The 16372-nt window shown below is 38.4% G+C and overlaps 1 protein-coding gene across 1 annotated transcript; it reads right to left on the reverse strand.

The window, feature by feature from the left end:
- Window positions 1-754: 754 nt before the first annotated feature.
- On the reverse strand, window positions 755-15374 carry LOC125244475 (zinc finger protein 850-like). Its single transcript, XM_048154554.1, has 4 exons — window positions 14643-15374; window positions 8373-9428; window positions 7364-7468; window positions 755-2912 (listed from the first exon to the last, which is right to left on the reverse strand). The coding sequence occupies exons 1-4, from the start codon at window positions 14725-14727 to the stop codon at window positions 1939-1941; spliced, it is 2220 nt and encodes a 739-aa protein (XP_048010511.1). The 5' UTR covers window positions 14728-15374; the 3' UTR covers window positions 755-1938.
- Between the last annotated feature and the right edge of the window lie 998 nt (window positions 15375-16372).

Below are 16372 nucleotides of genomic sequence, written 5' to 3' on the forward strand. Positions count from 1 at the left end.
GCTGTCAATTATAGTTCTTAGAAAAATCTGAATCAGAAAAAAATTGGTATCAGCAGGTCCATCAAGACCCCTAAGCTACACAGTCCTATAGCTCCTCCTGGGTCGACATTTCATTCAGTAACATTAGTTTTAATTTATATGCCGTTTAATGTTGATCGCGTTATTTTACGTATGCATATGCTTACATAGGGTATCGCTTGTTTCTGCTTCTTCACCTGTGTTTTGATCAGGAGATTTAGTAATCTTTCAGAAGAAGTATAATAGCACCCCCTACCATATAACAGTGAAAACACCGAAAGCCCAATTTCCGTCAATGGCGGGGAAGCGATTTCTCATAAATGACAGAAATTTCTGTCAATGGCAGGAAAAGAGTTAAACGAAAGATACAATGATAGAGCAACAGAATGAACAGTGAAAGTAACAGAAGCTTGTACAAAACATTTATCAGGCATAATTAAGCATGAAAATAACTGAAGGAAATACATATTTGTTAAACAAATTAAACCAATAAATAAGATCTATATTCTTTTGGTTTCTCTAATATATTTCAAAATTACAAACGCAATGAAAATACAGGTATCGTATCGACGAGTACCAAATATGAAAGTATCGGTATCAGCATAGATCTTTTTTAAACCATATTTTGATTTAATTGTTGACATTTTTACATATAAAATAGTTCTTAGAACTGTTATTATCCATGCTTAATTTTTATTTTATTGATGAATAGGAAAATTTAATATTAAAAACTTTGCATGTTCCATTGCATTTATTAGTACTTGGCTTGCAGTTCACATGTAAAAATTGGTATTTCTGTGAGTAATGACATCAAAAAAAACATTAATAGGGTTGAACATTTGCATGACTTTCATGTGTAACTGTATTTTTTTTAATAACACTGAGCAAAATTAAGATGTTTTCCTCCAGAGCCAATACATAAGTGATTATTGAAATTGCTCTATTTTGTTAACCTCCAGAAATGTAATAAATGTTACATTTCAATCATTTCAATACATTTCGATACACTTCAAGAGAAATCGAAGAAAAAAAATAGTGAGATGTCATTTAGAACAAAATCAGGCCAAAATAAAGTTTGTTTGGTGTTCAAAACTTTCCTAAAAGTTCTGGTGGGTAGACACTGGCAGGTCAAACTACTATTGGTCAGTGGTGATTATGTAATAGGTAGGTGTGCTTTAGGGCTCCAACTTTTTTAGGGCTGCTTCATAGTAGAAATTGAAGTTGTAATTCTATTGAAAGTAACACTATATCTGTTTTTTTCATGTTCATACTATAAAGCTGCTTGATTTAAATCAATCAGTATAATTGTGTATGTGACGTGACTGGGGAGAATTGCAGATATGCTGCAAACAAGGCTTTCACACTTTTCCCACCGCATTTATTTTGTTACTAAAAGGAAAATGCACAGTGCATATTTGCATATTCATTCAAATGCAACACTTGAGATGTTCACTTCAGTCTGCTACTACTAAGCAAAGACTGGAAAAGAACTTTGCAGTGAGTATATCAGGGCTTTCAGTGCTGGACAAGTCCTCTCTATAACAAAACTCTTATGTGAACCTTGAGTGAAGGCCCATGTGGTACTTTAAGGTTCCTTTATATTTAAAACTCTTTCCACATAGATCACATATGAACGAATTCTCTCCAGTGTGAATTCTCATGTGATCTTTAAATTGTCCTTTGTGACCAAAACTCTTTCCACAGTCAGGGCACTTGTAGGGTTTCTCTCCAGTGTGAATTCTTATGTGGGCTTTAAATTGTTTTTTGTTACTGAAACTCTTTCCACACTGAGGGCATGTGTAGGGTTTCTCTCCAGTGTGAACTCTCATGTGGTCTTTAAGGATTCCTTTTAGTTTGAAACTTTTTCCACATTGTTGGCAGGAGAAAGGGAGCTCTCCTGTGTGAATTTTCATATGGTTTTTAAGGTTTCCGCTTCGTTTGAAACGTTTTTCCACACTGAGGGCAGGTGTAAGACTTCTCTTCAGTGTGAACTATCATATGGCCTTTAAGGTAGACTTTACGTTTGAAACTTTTTCCACATTGTTGGCAAGTGAAAGGCTTCTCTCCAGTGTGAACTTCCATGTGGACATTAAGGTGTCCTTTATGGTTGAAACTTTTTCCACACTGAGAACATGTGTAGAGTTTCTCTCCAGTGTGAGTTCTCATGTGTGTGTTAAGGATTCCTGGTTGGTTGAAACTCTTTCCACATTGTTGGCATATGTAGGGTTTCTCTCCAGTGTGAATTCTTATGTGGTCTTTAAATTGTCCTTTGTAACCAAAACTCTTTCCACACTGAGGGCATGTGTAGGGTTTCTCTCCAGTGTGAACTCTCATGTGGTCTTTAAGGTGTCCTGTCATTTTGAAACGTTTTCCACATTGTTGGCATGAGAAAGGGAGCTCTCCTGTATGAATTCTCAAGTGGTCTTTAAGGGTTCCTCTTCGTTTGAAACTTTTTCCACACTGAGGGCAAGTGAAAGGCTTCTCTTCAGTGTGAACTATCATATGGACTTTAAGGTTGTCTTTACATTTGAAAGTTTTCCCACATTGTTGGCAGGTGAAAGGCTTATCTCCAGTGTGAACTTCCATGTGGACTTTAAGGTGTCCTTTATGGTTGAAACTTTTTCCACACTGAGAGCATGTGTAGAGTTTCTCTCCGGTGTGAACTCCCATGTGGACTTCAAGGTTTTTATGTTGACAGAAGCTCTTTCCACACTGTTTGCAGATGAATTGACTGCTAGTTTCTGTATTTTGAGCTCTTTTTTGCAAAGAAGTCTTTTCAGTCTGTGAGCAACTAAAAGATTTTTCTTCAATTTTGAAATCATGCTGTTTCTCATTCAGATCTTTCTCTTTCATGTCATTCAGAACTTGACTCTCCTCTCTCAGCACCATCAGGTCTAAGGCAAAAAAGACAAATAAAAGTTAACCTCAGTTTAAATGGCACAAAGCAATAGACATTAAGGGTGTATTCACACTAGGCATGGTTGTCTTTTACCATGCCCTGGCGATTGTCCCCACTCTACCGCACTCACACTGCATTAAACGCTCTGAGCGGAACATACTTGCATCATTAATGATGCAAGTTTTAGTTTTAAAGAAAGCAGGAAGAAGAGCACTTTCACTAATAGAGTGCCTAATAGATTTCTGTCATGACTACTCTCTGAGTGTTTGACATGGTAATGGGTATGACAACATAACAATAACGTGGGCAGTGTGGCCAATCCCAGACATGTAGGTGATCCTGAGTGCTCAGCGTTGGTGTCAGAAGTGTTCTCAGTCAGAATCACTTACTGCTCAAAATGCTGAGGTATTTGCTTTAACAACATGAGTGTAAAAAGGAGACTCATTGCAGTGTGAGATCGCTATGACTGACGTTCTCCAAAGCATGTGCACAGATACTCAGTAGATCATTAGCCAAAACTGAAAGCTTATATCACTTTAAAGAGTTCAGCAAAGCTCGTCTCTGTATCCTTATGGCAACTACATCGCCTGCTTGCAGCTGCATAAATGCTTAGTAATTCACTAGGCATTATAACAGGACTGTTGTTGACCTGACACCTGAATTACAAGCAGGTTGAGTTAAAGGACCTATTAGCCAGTGCCATCTAGAGTTTTATGACAAAACTTTGTATTTATCATTTATGCCATTTAACATTAAGCAATTTTCATTTGATTGCAGTGTGGACAATTAAACAAACCGCCCTGAGGTATGATGGTACCAAGCAATCATACAAGTCAAACGCCAGACTTTAGAGGTCAAACACGATTGGGCACGGCTCAGATTGCCTACTGTGAGTACACCCTAAGGCTCTTTCACACTAAAACCGACGTGAAAAAGCTAGGCGAATCGTGAAAGAATGGACCGAATGAGAAATGACTGATCATATTCTGCTGAATTACGCCTGCACGCTAGGTTGCGCCAATCAACAATGCATTCGTCCTCATGTATGTCTCGTATATGGCTTTAACATCGTCCACTGCATAGTATACAGTGTTTAAGATGAATAAAGTTTGGTACTACATTAGAAACAAAGTGTTTGTTTACACTAGTTTTCGAAACAGCGCCACCACAGTGCAACAGCAGCTGCTCCGGGCACGTGATCTAAGGCTCAACTCTAAAGCCGAGTTCAGACTGCATGATTTTCAAAGTAGTCGGGTCACTGTTCTTTTCACACTACATGACTATCTTGGCCAGCATTCAGTCGCTGCTGTGTTCATACTGCACGATGGATCGGCGACAGAAGGTTTCACACTGCATGACTTTACAATAGGAAGAATCGCCGACAACTCTGTCTGGGACGCAAACTACATTTCACAACCAAACACGTGAGATGCGACAAGGAAACAACGCGATATCACGCGTGCAAGACCGGAGTTGTTATTATTATTATTAAAAATGGTAGCCCGCAAGAAGCTTGCAATATGAATTGCCTGTGCACTGATTTGCAGCGAAAACAAGAAAAAGAAAAGAAGAATAGGAGGAGGAAATGGTTGGGGAGACGCGAGGAACAAGGATTGTGTGTTCTGCAACGAGGGTGGTCTATAACTCCTCCCCGAACTCCCGCTGCACTGTATCTTGCTCTCTCATTGGCTGTCGGTCATCGCCGATGTAGTTTTCAGTCAGAACACTTTTCACACAGCAGGATTTTGAATCGCCGACAGGTCCAGATATTTAGCATGCCAAATATCTCACGGGCGACTCGTCTGCGATTCTCTCAGATCACGTCTTTGCTCATTCACACTGCGTGATTGTCACTCGCGTGAACGAGCACCGATTTGCCTGTGATTTCGGGCATTTGTCGGCGATTTCTCAAAACCGGTCGGCGAGCCAAAATCGGGGCTAAAATCGTGCAGTCTGAACTCGGCTTAAGGGGCCATTCACACAGAATGCATCTTTGCTTCTAAAAATGTGAGACGCAGCGCTCAGGAATGGTTTAAAAAAAAAAAACGCAGCATAAAACGCGAGGATCTCGAGACGCGTTTTTGAGGCGTGATGCAATAACGACAATAACAGAAATAATAGAAATAGGCAAATTTGGTTTAAATTATGTTTTGCTTACTCGGATACATATTACGGTTTCAAGAATCTTGAAAGTTCTTCCCTCAACACCCAATCTAATTTATATAAAACACCCACTAGAAGATAAAGGATCGCAAACTTTCCTTCTGAAAGTACAACTCCTTATTCGCTCACTCACCTCTTAAGGTGTGTATATAAATGAATATCAAATATTAGAATAACTTAATTCATTTATTCTTTACTCTGCTTCAGTCTAAACCTTCTTGCTACATCAAACTCAAACTGTATGCTTGTGTATTTATGTTAGAAAAGTGAAAGTGTTTAGTATAGTTAATAAAGCCTTTGTTTGTATCACACTTTAGGTTGTTCATTGGTTTGCACCTAAACAGAGTCCCCAATCATGCTCTTACAAAGTGTTGGACATGTATTAGGATTTAACCGTCTATGGCCAAGAGAGTATTATCTTACTATAGTCTATAGACCAGTGGTCTCAAACTCTGCTCCTGGAGGGCCACTGTCCTGCAGAGTTTATCTCCAACCCTATTTAAATACACCTTATCCAGCTAATCAAGGTCTTCAGGGTTACTAGAAACCTTCAGTCAGGTGAGTTAAAGGGTTAGTTCACCCTAAAATAAATTCTGCCATTATTACTCTCCCTCATGTCATTCAAAAACCCATAGGACTTTTGTTCATCTCTGGAACACAAATATTTTTGATGACAGAATGCTGTCAGATTTCTTTCCATTCACTGCCTTTGTAATTACCACTTTGACGCTTTAACAATTTCATAAAGAGATCGGAAAACTAATCCTTATGAATCGAGCAGTTTAGTCCAGATTTTCTGAAGGAAATCAAGCGCTTCTTATGATGAACAGATTTAATTTAGGCTTTTTCTCGCATGTTAACATTGATTAGCGAACATAAGCAGAAGCTCAACCTAACTTGAATAACACACATGAACAAACCTCTTCCGGAAGGTCAAATGTGCTGCATAACACACAAGATTGAACCTAGAATGAACCTCATTGGTTACGCAGTTTCACACTTTTAAAATAACAAAAATAGAAATAATACAACAGGGCATATCTGAGTAAATGAATAACAGGGACATTTTATAGACCAAAAATTAAAAGGATATCATTCATAGAGTATCTTCAAGAAACCGAGAACACCAAATGTGCCAGAAAACATCAGGGGCCTGATGTACAAACATTGCGTACGCACAAAAAAGGCACTGAAACGTGTGTACTCAGTTTTCCATGCACATATCGGGATTTATAAAAAAATAAACTTAAAATAAACGTTAATATGTGTGCACCATACAGGAGCTCTAGTAGACAAGTAGCTACTGAACACAGTACTGTACAACCTCTGCTGAACGCAAGTGTACTGCTGGTGTCGTGCACAGACAGACATTAGCCTAAACAATTCTTTTGTCAATGCAGCAAGAGAAAAGATGAACCCCCTACTGAGTGTGCGTTTGATGTGAATAAGGTGGTCCATTGGTTTTTGATGGACACGTGGCCTAATACAGATTATTTACAGCTTTATTTTCATTATCTTCATTTCAACCGGATGATATTTGTCTTTGCTCGTATCTCTGCCTGTTTTTTTTTGGCATCTCAACATGTCTGTCCACATGAGGTGACCCGAATAATTAAAACCAAATAATTAAAAGAGCTGGACATTTTAATAAAGATCAAATGACTGAGTTCAGCTTTGAGAATGAAACTGACCCGTTTGTTCCTCAGTATCTTCTTGTTTCGCACTGATTGTTTCTTCAATCTTCACATCTTCATTTTTCTCTAGAATAAACTCCATCTTTATAATAGTGGATCTCAGTCACTTCACCAGGAGTTTTTCTGTGTGTTTGTCCTGTTTAAGATGATAATAATCAACATAAAAAGGAAAATAAATCCACACTAAATCTCTGGGTGTGTCTCAATATGCTCTAGTTCAGTAGTTCAGTGCACTGGGAAGAGAGTCAGAGTGAGAGTTAATTAACTTTAATGATCTGATTAGACTAAAAACATTAGAAAACTAGAATTGCAAATCAATAAAGAAACAAACTACACAAGCTCTTTATTTAGTTTTAGTTTTAAACAGATAAACATCAGCAGTTAGTTTATGTTAGTCATTTCACATGTTTGTTTGTTTACATTTGGTTCTATTTAAGGAGAATGAGATGCACCTTTTCTGTTACTCAAGTGTAAATACGCTTTACTAACAAAGACAACATTCATTCTTGTTATTATAGACACATTCACAGTTGTCTATAAAGTGTCTGAAATAGTTGCATTAATTTAAACACTTCAAATGAATACAAACCTTTCTTCAGTCGAATCACATCAGATGCAGCAGGAGTGCGACGCAGTTTTTTTGAGGTCACACAGCCACACCAAAATAAAAGTCCTGTCTGCATAGAAATCAACATACAGAAAAACATTAAAATGTTGATTTATGGGATGAATCAGAGATTCTAAAAGTTATCAATACCATACCGTTTTTCAAGTGTTTCTGGCTTATATCTAAGCAAGTGTGAACTGCTCTCGGTTCAATAATCTACAAAGCACTGACATTCTCAGTCAAGAATAAAATCAAAATTCTTGGTCTTCATATTACAAAGAAAAAAGAACTTAAAGAATATTTAAATTCATTAAGAATTAGTAGATCAAAATGAAATGTGTGATTGCAGAGAGATCTAACTATCAGAACTATCTATTTACTCTATCTCAATTTCTTCAACAGAAATAAAAAGAACAAACTGGTGTGATGTTATTTAGAACAAAATCAGGCCAAAAACGAAGTTTGTTCGGAGTTCGAAACAGCTTCCCCAAAAAAAGAAATTGACACTATCTTTGTTTTTTTCATGTTTAATACTGTAAAGCTGCTTGATTTAAAGCAATCTGTATAATTGTGTATGTGACGTGACTGGGGAGCTGAACTGCAGATCTGGTGCAAACAAATCCACATCACTATGATCTGCTCTTTCACAACTGCACTTTTCCCACTGCATTTATTTTGTTACTGAAAGAAAAATTCACAGCACATATTTACATATTCATTTAAATGCCACTCGAGATGTTCACTTAACTCCAATGCTACTAAGCGAAGACTGGAAATGAAATTTGCAGTGAGTATATCAGGGCTTTCAGGGCTGGTACAAGACCTCTCTATAACAAAAACTCTTATGTGAACCTTGAGGTTTACTTTGTTTCTGTAAGTCTTTCCATCGATGGCACATGAAAGGGTTCTCTTTCCAGTATGAATTATTACATGAACCCAAGGTTTTTCTGAAACTCATTCCACACTTATGACAAAAAAATTTTCTCTCATAAGTGAAGGCTCATGTGGTACTTTAAGGTAACTTTATATCTAAAACTCTTTCCACATCGATCACATACGAACGGATTCTCTCCAGTGTGAATTCTCATGTGCATGTTAAGGGTTCCTGGTTGGTTGAAACTTTTTCCACACTGAGGGCATGTGTAGGGTTTCTCTCCAGTGTGAATTCTCATGTGGTCTTTAAGGTGTGCTTTTAGTTTGAAACTTTTTCTACACTGTTGGCAGGTGTAAGGCTTCTCTCCAGTGTGGGTTATCATGTGAGTGTTAAGGGCTGGTTTTTGGTTGAAACTTTTTCCACATTGTTGGCAAGTGAATGGCTTCTCTCCAGTGTGAATTCTAATGTGATCTTTAAATTGTCCTTTGCGACTGAAACTCTTTCCACATTGAGGGCATGTGTAGGGTTTCTCTCCTGTGTGAATTCTCATGTGGTCTTTAAGGGTTCCTTTTAGTTTGAAACTTTTTCCACATTCTTGGCAAGTGAAAGGGAGCTCTCCTGTATGAATTCTCAAGTGATCTTTAAAGTGTCCTTTTCTTTTGAAACTTTTTCCACACTGAGGGCAGGTGTAAGACTTCTCTCCAGTGTGAACTCTCATGTGGTAATTAAGTCGTCCTTTATGGTTGAAACTTTTTCCACATTGTTGGCAGGTGAAATGCTTCTCTCCAGTATGAACACTCATGTGGTCTTTAAGGGTTCCTTTTCGTTTAAAACTTTTTCCACATTGTTGGCAGGTAAAAGGCTTCTCTCCAGTGTGAACTCTCATGTGGTCTGTTAGGTGTCCTTTTTGGTTGAAACTTTTTCCACACTGTTGGCAGGTGTAAGGCTTCTTTCCCGTGTGAACTCCCATGTGGACTTCAAGGTTTTTATGCTGACAAAAACTCTTTCCACACTGTTTGCAGATGAAATTACTGCTAGTTTCTGTCTTTTGAGAGGAAGTCTTTTCAGTCTGTGAGCAACTAAAAGATTTTTCTTCAGTTATGAAATTCTGCTGTTTCTCATACAGATCTTTCTCTTTCATGTCATTCAGATCTTGACCCAGCGCCATGAGGCCTAAGGCAAAAAAGACAAATAAAAGTTAACCCCAGTTTAAATGGCACAAAGCAACAGACATTAAGGGTGTATTCACATTAGGCACGGTTTCCTTGTACGCGATTGCGGGCGAGATTGCCCCCACTCCCCTGCTGGCCCGTACTCACATTGCACTTAATGCTCAGGAGCATGCTTACATCATTTACGGTGTAACTTTTTGTTTAAAAGAAAACAGGAAGAAAAAAACTTTCACTAATAGACTGCCTAATAGATTTATAATTCATGCCGTGTATCAATTTTCACTTGATTGCAGTGTAGACGGTTAAACAAACCACACCGAGGCATCATACGAAGCGACCACACTAGTCAAACAAACCAGAATTTGGAGGTCAAACACGGTTGGGCACGGTTCAGATCGCCTAGTGCGAGTACACCCTTAGACAAACTCTGAAAGCGCACCGCAACTGCTAAAGTGACTGAGACAGATCAGACACAATTATTTACCCCTCACCCAACAAGGAAACTATGAGTTAGAGTTCTTCAACTCTGTAATTCCTAAACCGATTACAATAGCAGCAAAAACACATTAGCAAGATGAGACTATATTATGACAGAAAGGAATTTTAGAGAGTTGCACTCTCACTTCTCTTTCAAACAGACAAATACACTTGAGAAATGGATAAATGTATCCAAGTTTCCCATCTCTAGATTTTCCTTTTGTATTGTTTTTGCATATGAATTAATTCACATTCTTTTGAAATGTTTTAGAATTGCTAAACCAGTTTGGGGTTACAGTTTGGGGATTACATTGACGTCCCAGGCAAAACATTAAACTGAGTCTAAAGCACTTGCAGAGGAGATGGGTGCCACCGAGTTCTCCAAGCCTACTGAAAGGACATGATGAAGCAGAAGAAAAAGAATGCCAAGCCGGATCGGTCGAGGACTGGATTACCAACGACCACGCATCCCACTGACTCCCTTCAGGTTAGGCGTGCCAAGTTAGCAACTGGAGGGAAAGCCACCATCAAACTGCCAATAGAATGAATAGCCATCAGCACATGGAACATCCTTACTCTTCAGGCATATGGAAGAATACAAGATCTATCAAGCACTATCGCTGGTACGTTATCGGACTGTGCGAAGTCAGACTGACAAGCTTTGGGGAGATAACAACAGAATATGGACATAAGCTGTGGTTCTCTGGAGAAGAGATGAAACACCAACATGGAGTGGCCTTCCTTGTAAGGAAAGACATCAAGGGCTGCACACCCATCTCCAGCAGGATCATATCCATCAGGATCTCTGCCAAGCCACACAACATGACCATTATACAAGTCTATGCCCCAATCTCTGACTATACAGATGAAGAAATTGAAGAGTTTTATGAACAAACAGCTTGAGTCTGTGGTAGCAAAAGTCCTCAAAAAAGATATAACACTGGTGCAAGGTAACTGGAATGTGAAGGTTGGCCCAGATGCATGTGAGATCTGGTCAGGCACAGTAGGGCGATTTGTCCTTATTCTTGCAACCCAACGCTTCAAGCCTAGCATCAACAAGGCCCGTACAATGACTTTTCCAGGGGCTGACATAGGCAGCGACCATGACCTTGTCATGATGACATTCAGCCTGAAGCTGAACTCCAAACGATGCTCCAAAAATCCTCGCATTCGCTTCAACCTTGAAAAGCTTAACGACCCAGATGTTGCAGAAATCTTTCAGGCCAAAGTCAGAGGAAAGTGTGCAGCCCTCAACTTACTGGACTGCAATGTAGACACACTTGCAAGCTCTATCAATGATGTGCTATACACCAAAGCTGAAGAGGTTCTGGGCAGGCAATGCAAGAAAATTCAATCATGGGTCTTGCAGTCTCTGCGACAAGAGAAGAGAGCTGAGAAGGAAGAAGCATTTGAGTGATGAGAACAAGATGAAGTACCAATCTGCCCACAGAGATGTCAGAAAGAGAATTAAAGAGAAGGAAGAATGGATAGAACAGTAATGTGATGTCATTGACAGTGGCATGGAATCAGGCCTACTCTACAAATGTAGAAAACTCTATAAATGTCCTCTCCAAGACCAGCCAGCCCAGAGCTTCTGTAATAGAAGTCAAGAATGGCAAGCTCCTGAAAGATAGTGATGATGTCATAAAGAGGTGTACTAGTGACGAGGCTGAAAGTCTGCCAGTATTGAGGGATGAGGTTGAGGAAGCAGTGAGATGTCTCAAGCCAAGCAAGTCTCCCGGAGTTGACAATATCCCTGCAGAACTTGTGAAACGTGGAGGAGAATAAACAGCTAAAGCTCTGACCAGAATCTGTCAAATGATATGGCAGCAGAAGACATGGCCAAAGATATGGACAGAGTCACTGGTTATACCATTACCAAAAAAAGGAAACTCCAGACAGTACCAGAACTATCAGACCATTAGCCTGATTAGTCATCCCAGCAAAGTAATGTTCCATGTTATCCTCAACAGACTAAAGGACAAATCAGAGGAACTTTTGTCTGAAGAACAAGCTGGGTTCAGAGCAAGACGGAGCTCAGTGGAACAAATCTTCAACTGAGTCCTCATTGAGAAACACCTCCAACACCAGAGAGACCTGTTTCACAACTTCATAAACTTTAAAAAGGCATTTGATAGAGTGTGGCACGATGCTTTATGGTTCATCCAAAGAGATTTTAACATAGATTAAGGATTTGTCCAGGTCATTCAGGGCCTTTGAGCATTCCAGCAGCACTGTCCTACTAAACAACAAGATAGGGCAGCCCTTCCTAATAACAGTTGGTGTAAGGCAAGGGTGCATCCTTTCACTTATGCTGTTCAACCTATTCTTAGAGAGAATTAGGCAAAAAAAAAAAAAAAAAAAAAAACACTTCATGAACATCATACATCAATCTCCATCGGTGGCAGGCCCATCTGCAATCTTTGATTTGCAAATGACATAGATCTCATAGATCTATGCACTAACACAGAACTACAAGACCTAACAGACAAGCTTGTGCACAAGGCAGGCACATATGGCATGGAAGTCATGGTGAATAGTAACCGATACAAGGGCCAACATCACAATGAATGGGGAACAGCTGGAAGAAGTCAAAATTTTCAAATATTTGGGGGTGACCCTGTCAAAGGATTGGTACCTGTTCACAAGAGGTTCGTATTCGGCTCGCCACAGCTACAGCTGCCATCGCCAGGCTCAACAGAGTGTGGGTGAGCGACATCGGCTTTTGCAACAAGTACAAACTTTTTAAAATCACTTGTTGTCTGCATTCTTCTGTATGGATGCGAGACATGGACACTGTTGACAGAGACTAAAAGACGAATCCAGACATTCGAGACCAAAAGCCTGAGGAAATTGCTCTGCATCAGCTACAAAGACCATAAGACCAATGAATATGTGCGAAGTATGGTCAACTCGTGGGTCCTCAAGAACCACTCCTGGCTACAGTCAAAAGGCGGAAACTGGCATGGTTCGGCCACATTACTAGAGACGACAGCCTGTCCAAGGCCATCCTGCAAGGAACTGTGGAAGGCGGTCGCAGACGAGGATGACAGAGGAAATGCTGAACTGATAACATCAAAGAATGGACAGACATGACCATGCTCCTGAAGACAGCCACAGACAGATCCTTGTGGAGAATTAACTATAGGGGAATTTTACAGTTAAAGACCCAAAAGACCAGACATGATGAATGAAGACCCGGAGTCAGAGTTTAAAAAATAATTTGTATAAAATTTTACTGAATAGTTTACAGTTTCATCAGCTGAAGCCAGCTTCAAGTCTCACACGGAGATCCTGTTTCTTCAATGCCAAGTTCTCCAGGGTTACTAGAAACTTCCAGGCAGGTGAGTTAAAGCTGGATGGAGCTAAAATCTGCAGGACCGTGGCCCTCCAGGAGCTGAGTTTGAGACCACGCTCTCACTAAACTACACTGGACAAGTGTTGGCAGGACGTTTAAGACAGATTCCATCAGGAATCCCTTAAATCATTTACTTGATCCAAATACTTTTACTAGAGCTATCAATAAATTAAAATTTTTAAATCACAATTAATCGCACCCTTTTGTGCTGATTAATCACGTGACAATCAGCAATTTAAGTATACATCACATATCTTGTTTAACATATTTATTTTGTCATCACTTGCTATATCCAGCAGTAAACTGATTGAAGATTGAAGGGTGATTCACACACACAAAAAAAAGTACTTTCTGCAAGCTTAGGTGTCTTAAAGTCCCTATGTAGTTTATTTTATCCCTTAAAACTCATCTTTAAACTTTTTTCTCCTGTAAAAAAAATAAAATAAAATAAGAAAAGTTCCATGCCTTAAACTAGCTTGAATGTAACTCCTTGCTTTATTTAGTATACGTGGATCTATGAATATGCCAATTAGCCCCGCCTCCACTCACTCGCACAAGCTACTTGAATTCATTGTGTACAATAAAATAATTCAAAATCTAACACAAATGCAACTGTATCTTGTAGACAAGGAGAGCAGAATTAAAATTTTCTGTGATGCTTGCAAACCATTACACACCACTGGATGTCACAGATCATCTCCGTCCACTCATGAAAGAGTGCTTCTGCTACTGCACAGATGTAAAGGCTAGCGGTCACTCTCCCACATCAAGAACTCATTTTTACACACTTCCCTCACTAGTTTTTCTCCAGATTACATGCATATTCCACAATGTCAGTGGTGCTTATTGGTGATTGAAATGATCAATGATATGGAGGATTAGGAACAAAATGTTCTATATTACAACATATTAACAGTGAGTGCTTGAGGATGAGAAAAAAAAACACCTTATAGACAACAAATGTAAATCTAATCACTCATATTTCATGCTTTGCTTTATGCAAAATAAGGATTTTGTTAGATATTGTTGTATAATTAAGTCATATGAATTAAAATTTTTCATTGTTTTCCAATCAGAAGTTGATTTTTGGGTTTAATGTCACACAAGAAATTATGAAAGGATACTTCTGTATTATTTATCCTAATTTAATGCATGTCATAATAACGAATGGAAGTGGGATCTTCTCAGGTTGGAGGCAGCATTAGTATTTGTCTGGTCATGTGATCTCAGCATGTCTGTCTACATGAGGTGACCCGAATAAATAGATCCACTTTAGTTAAGACACTCATATGACATTGTTAGAAATATCACTCATTTCTGTCAAGCTGGACATTTTAATAATTTCAAATGACTGAGTTCAGCTTTAAGAATGAAACTGACCTGTTTGTTCTTCATTTACTTCTTGTTTCACACTGATTGTTTCTTCAATCTTTACATCTTCATTTTTCTCTTTAATAAATGCCATCTTTATAATAGTGTGTCATGTGGATCTCAGGAGTTTTTCTGTGTGTTTGTCCTGTTTAAGATGAGAATAATTAACAGAAAGAAAAATAAATCCACACTAAATCTCTGGGTGTGTCTCAATCAGATCTAGTTCAGTAGGTCAGCACACTGGTGAGAGAGTCAGAGTGAGAGTTAATTAACTTAAATGATCTGATTAGACTAAAAACACTCAAAACTAGAATTGCAAATCAATAAAGGAACACAAATTATTAAAATTCTATATTTTATATTATTAAATGTTCTGTACATTACATTTAATAGATTATACAGATAAACATCAGCAGAGTGTTATATTAGTTTCACATGTTTGTTTATTTACATTTAGTTCAATTGGCCCGGAGCGAAATGAGAAGAGCCTTTTCTGTTACTCAAGTGTAAATACACTTTACTAACAAAAACAACGTTCATTCTTGTTATTATATATACATTCACAGTTGTCTATACTATCTAAAATGGTTGCATTAATTCAAACACTTTAAATGACTACAAACACAAACCTTTCTTCAGTCGAATCACATCAGATGCAGCAGGACAGCGACGCGGTTTTTGACGTCACACCGCCAGACCAAAATAAAAGTCCCATCTGCATGATAAAACTAATAACAGATATCTACATAGGCTACAGGAAAAAACATTCAAATATGAATTTATAGGATAAATTAAAGATTTATCAAGTTATCAACACCACACCGTTTTTCAAGAGCTTCTGGTTTATATCTAAGCAAGTGTGAACTGCTCTCAGTTCAATAACCTAAAAAGCACTGCTATTCTCAGTCAAGAATAAAGTCAAAATGCTTGGTCTTCATATTACAAAGGATTGTAAAGAACTTTAGTTCAGTAGATCAAAACTGTTTGATTGCAGAGAGATCTAACTAAATATCTATTTATTCCATCTAAATTTCTACACAGAACATTGGGGAAATAAATAAAAAAATAAAATAAAATTTCAACTTTATTTGGTTAAAGTGCATGACTGTGAAGGATATTACATTAATGGGTGATTTAATACGATTGATTTTGTTTGTCTGAATGGAGTACTTAAATTAAAATGGTTAAAATAATTTATTTTTTTGTTGTTTATTTTTTTGTATAAAGGAATATGATTCACTAGATTAAAGCCTTAAATTTTCTGATATGTCAGAGCAAGTTGCTTTCAGTTCAAACAGCTCAAACATGCATTTTAGTCTGAGACTAGCTTAAGCTCTGTGAAACCAGGCATAGAAGTATTATTAGACATCATAAAAAATACTAGACGCTCTATTGGTGTTACACACAGAAGGGGACGGAGACACAGATTAATTGTATATGATGTTTATTGAACAACCAGAGAGTTATAGCAGAGTGCAGGTAAGTGAATGCAGATAAAGTTCTTAGCAGATGGCTATCAATGCAGTGATACTTGTCTTGATCTTCACTCCAGGTTAATGCGGATGCAGACAGACGTGGAACAGATGACTCACGGAGGAACTCACTGAAGACACAGAGAACACGAGGGATCTTTGACAGAGGCGGACTTTACCATTAGGCAAAGGTCGGCAATTGCCTTGGGCCCCGAGCTACCTAGGGGCCCCCAAAATGCCCCATTAACTTGCTTAAAGATTTTTTTT

Source organism: Megalobrama amblycephala, linkage group LG14, assembly GCF_018812025.1.
Source record: "Megalobrama amblycephala isolate DHTTF-2021 linkage group LG14, ASM1881202v1, whole genome shotgun sequence".
Taxonomy (NCBI): Eukaryota; Metazoa; Chordata; class Actinopteri; order Cypriniformes; family Xenocyprididae; genus Megalobrama; species Megalobrama amblycephala.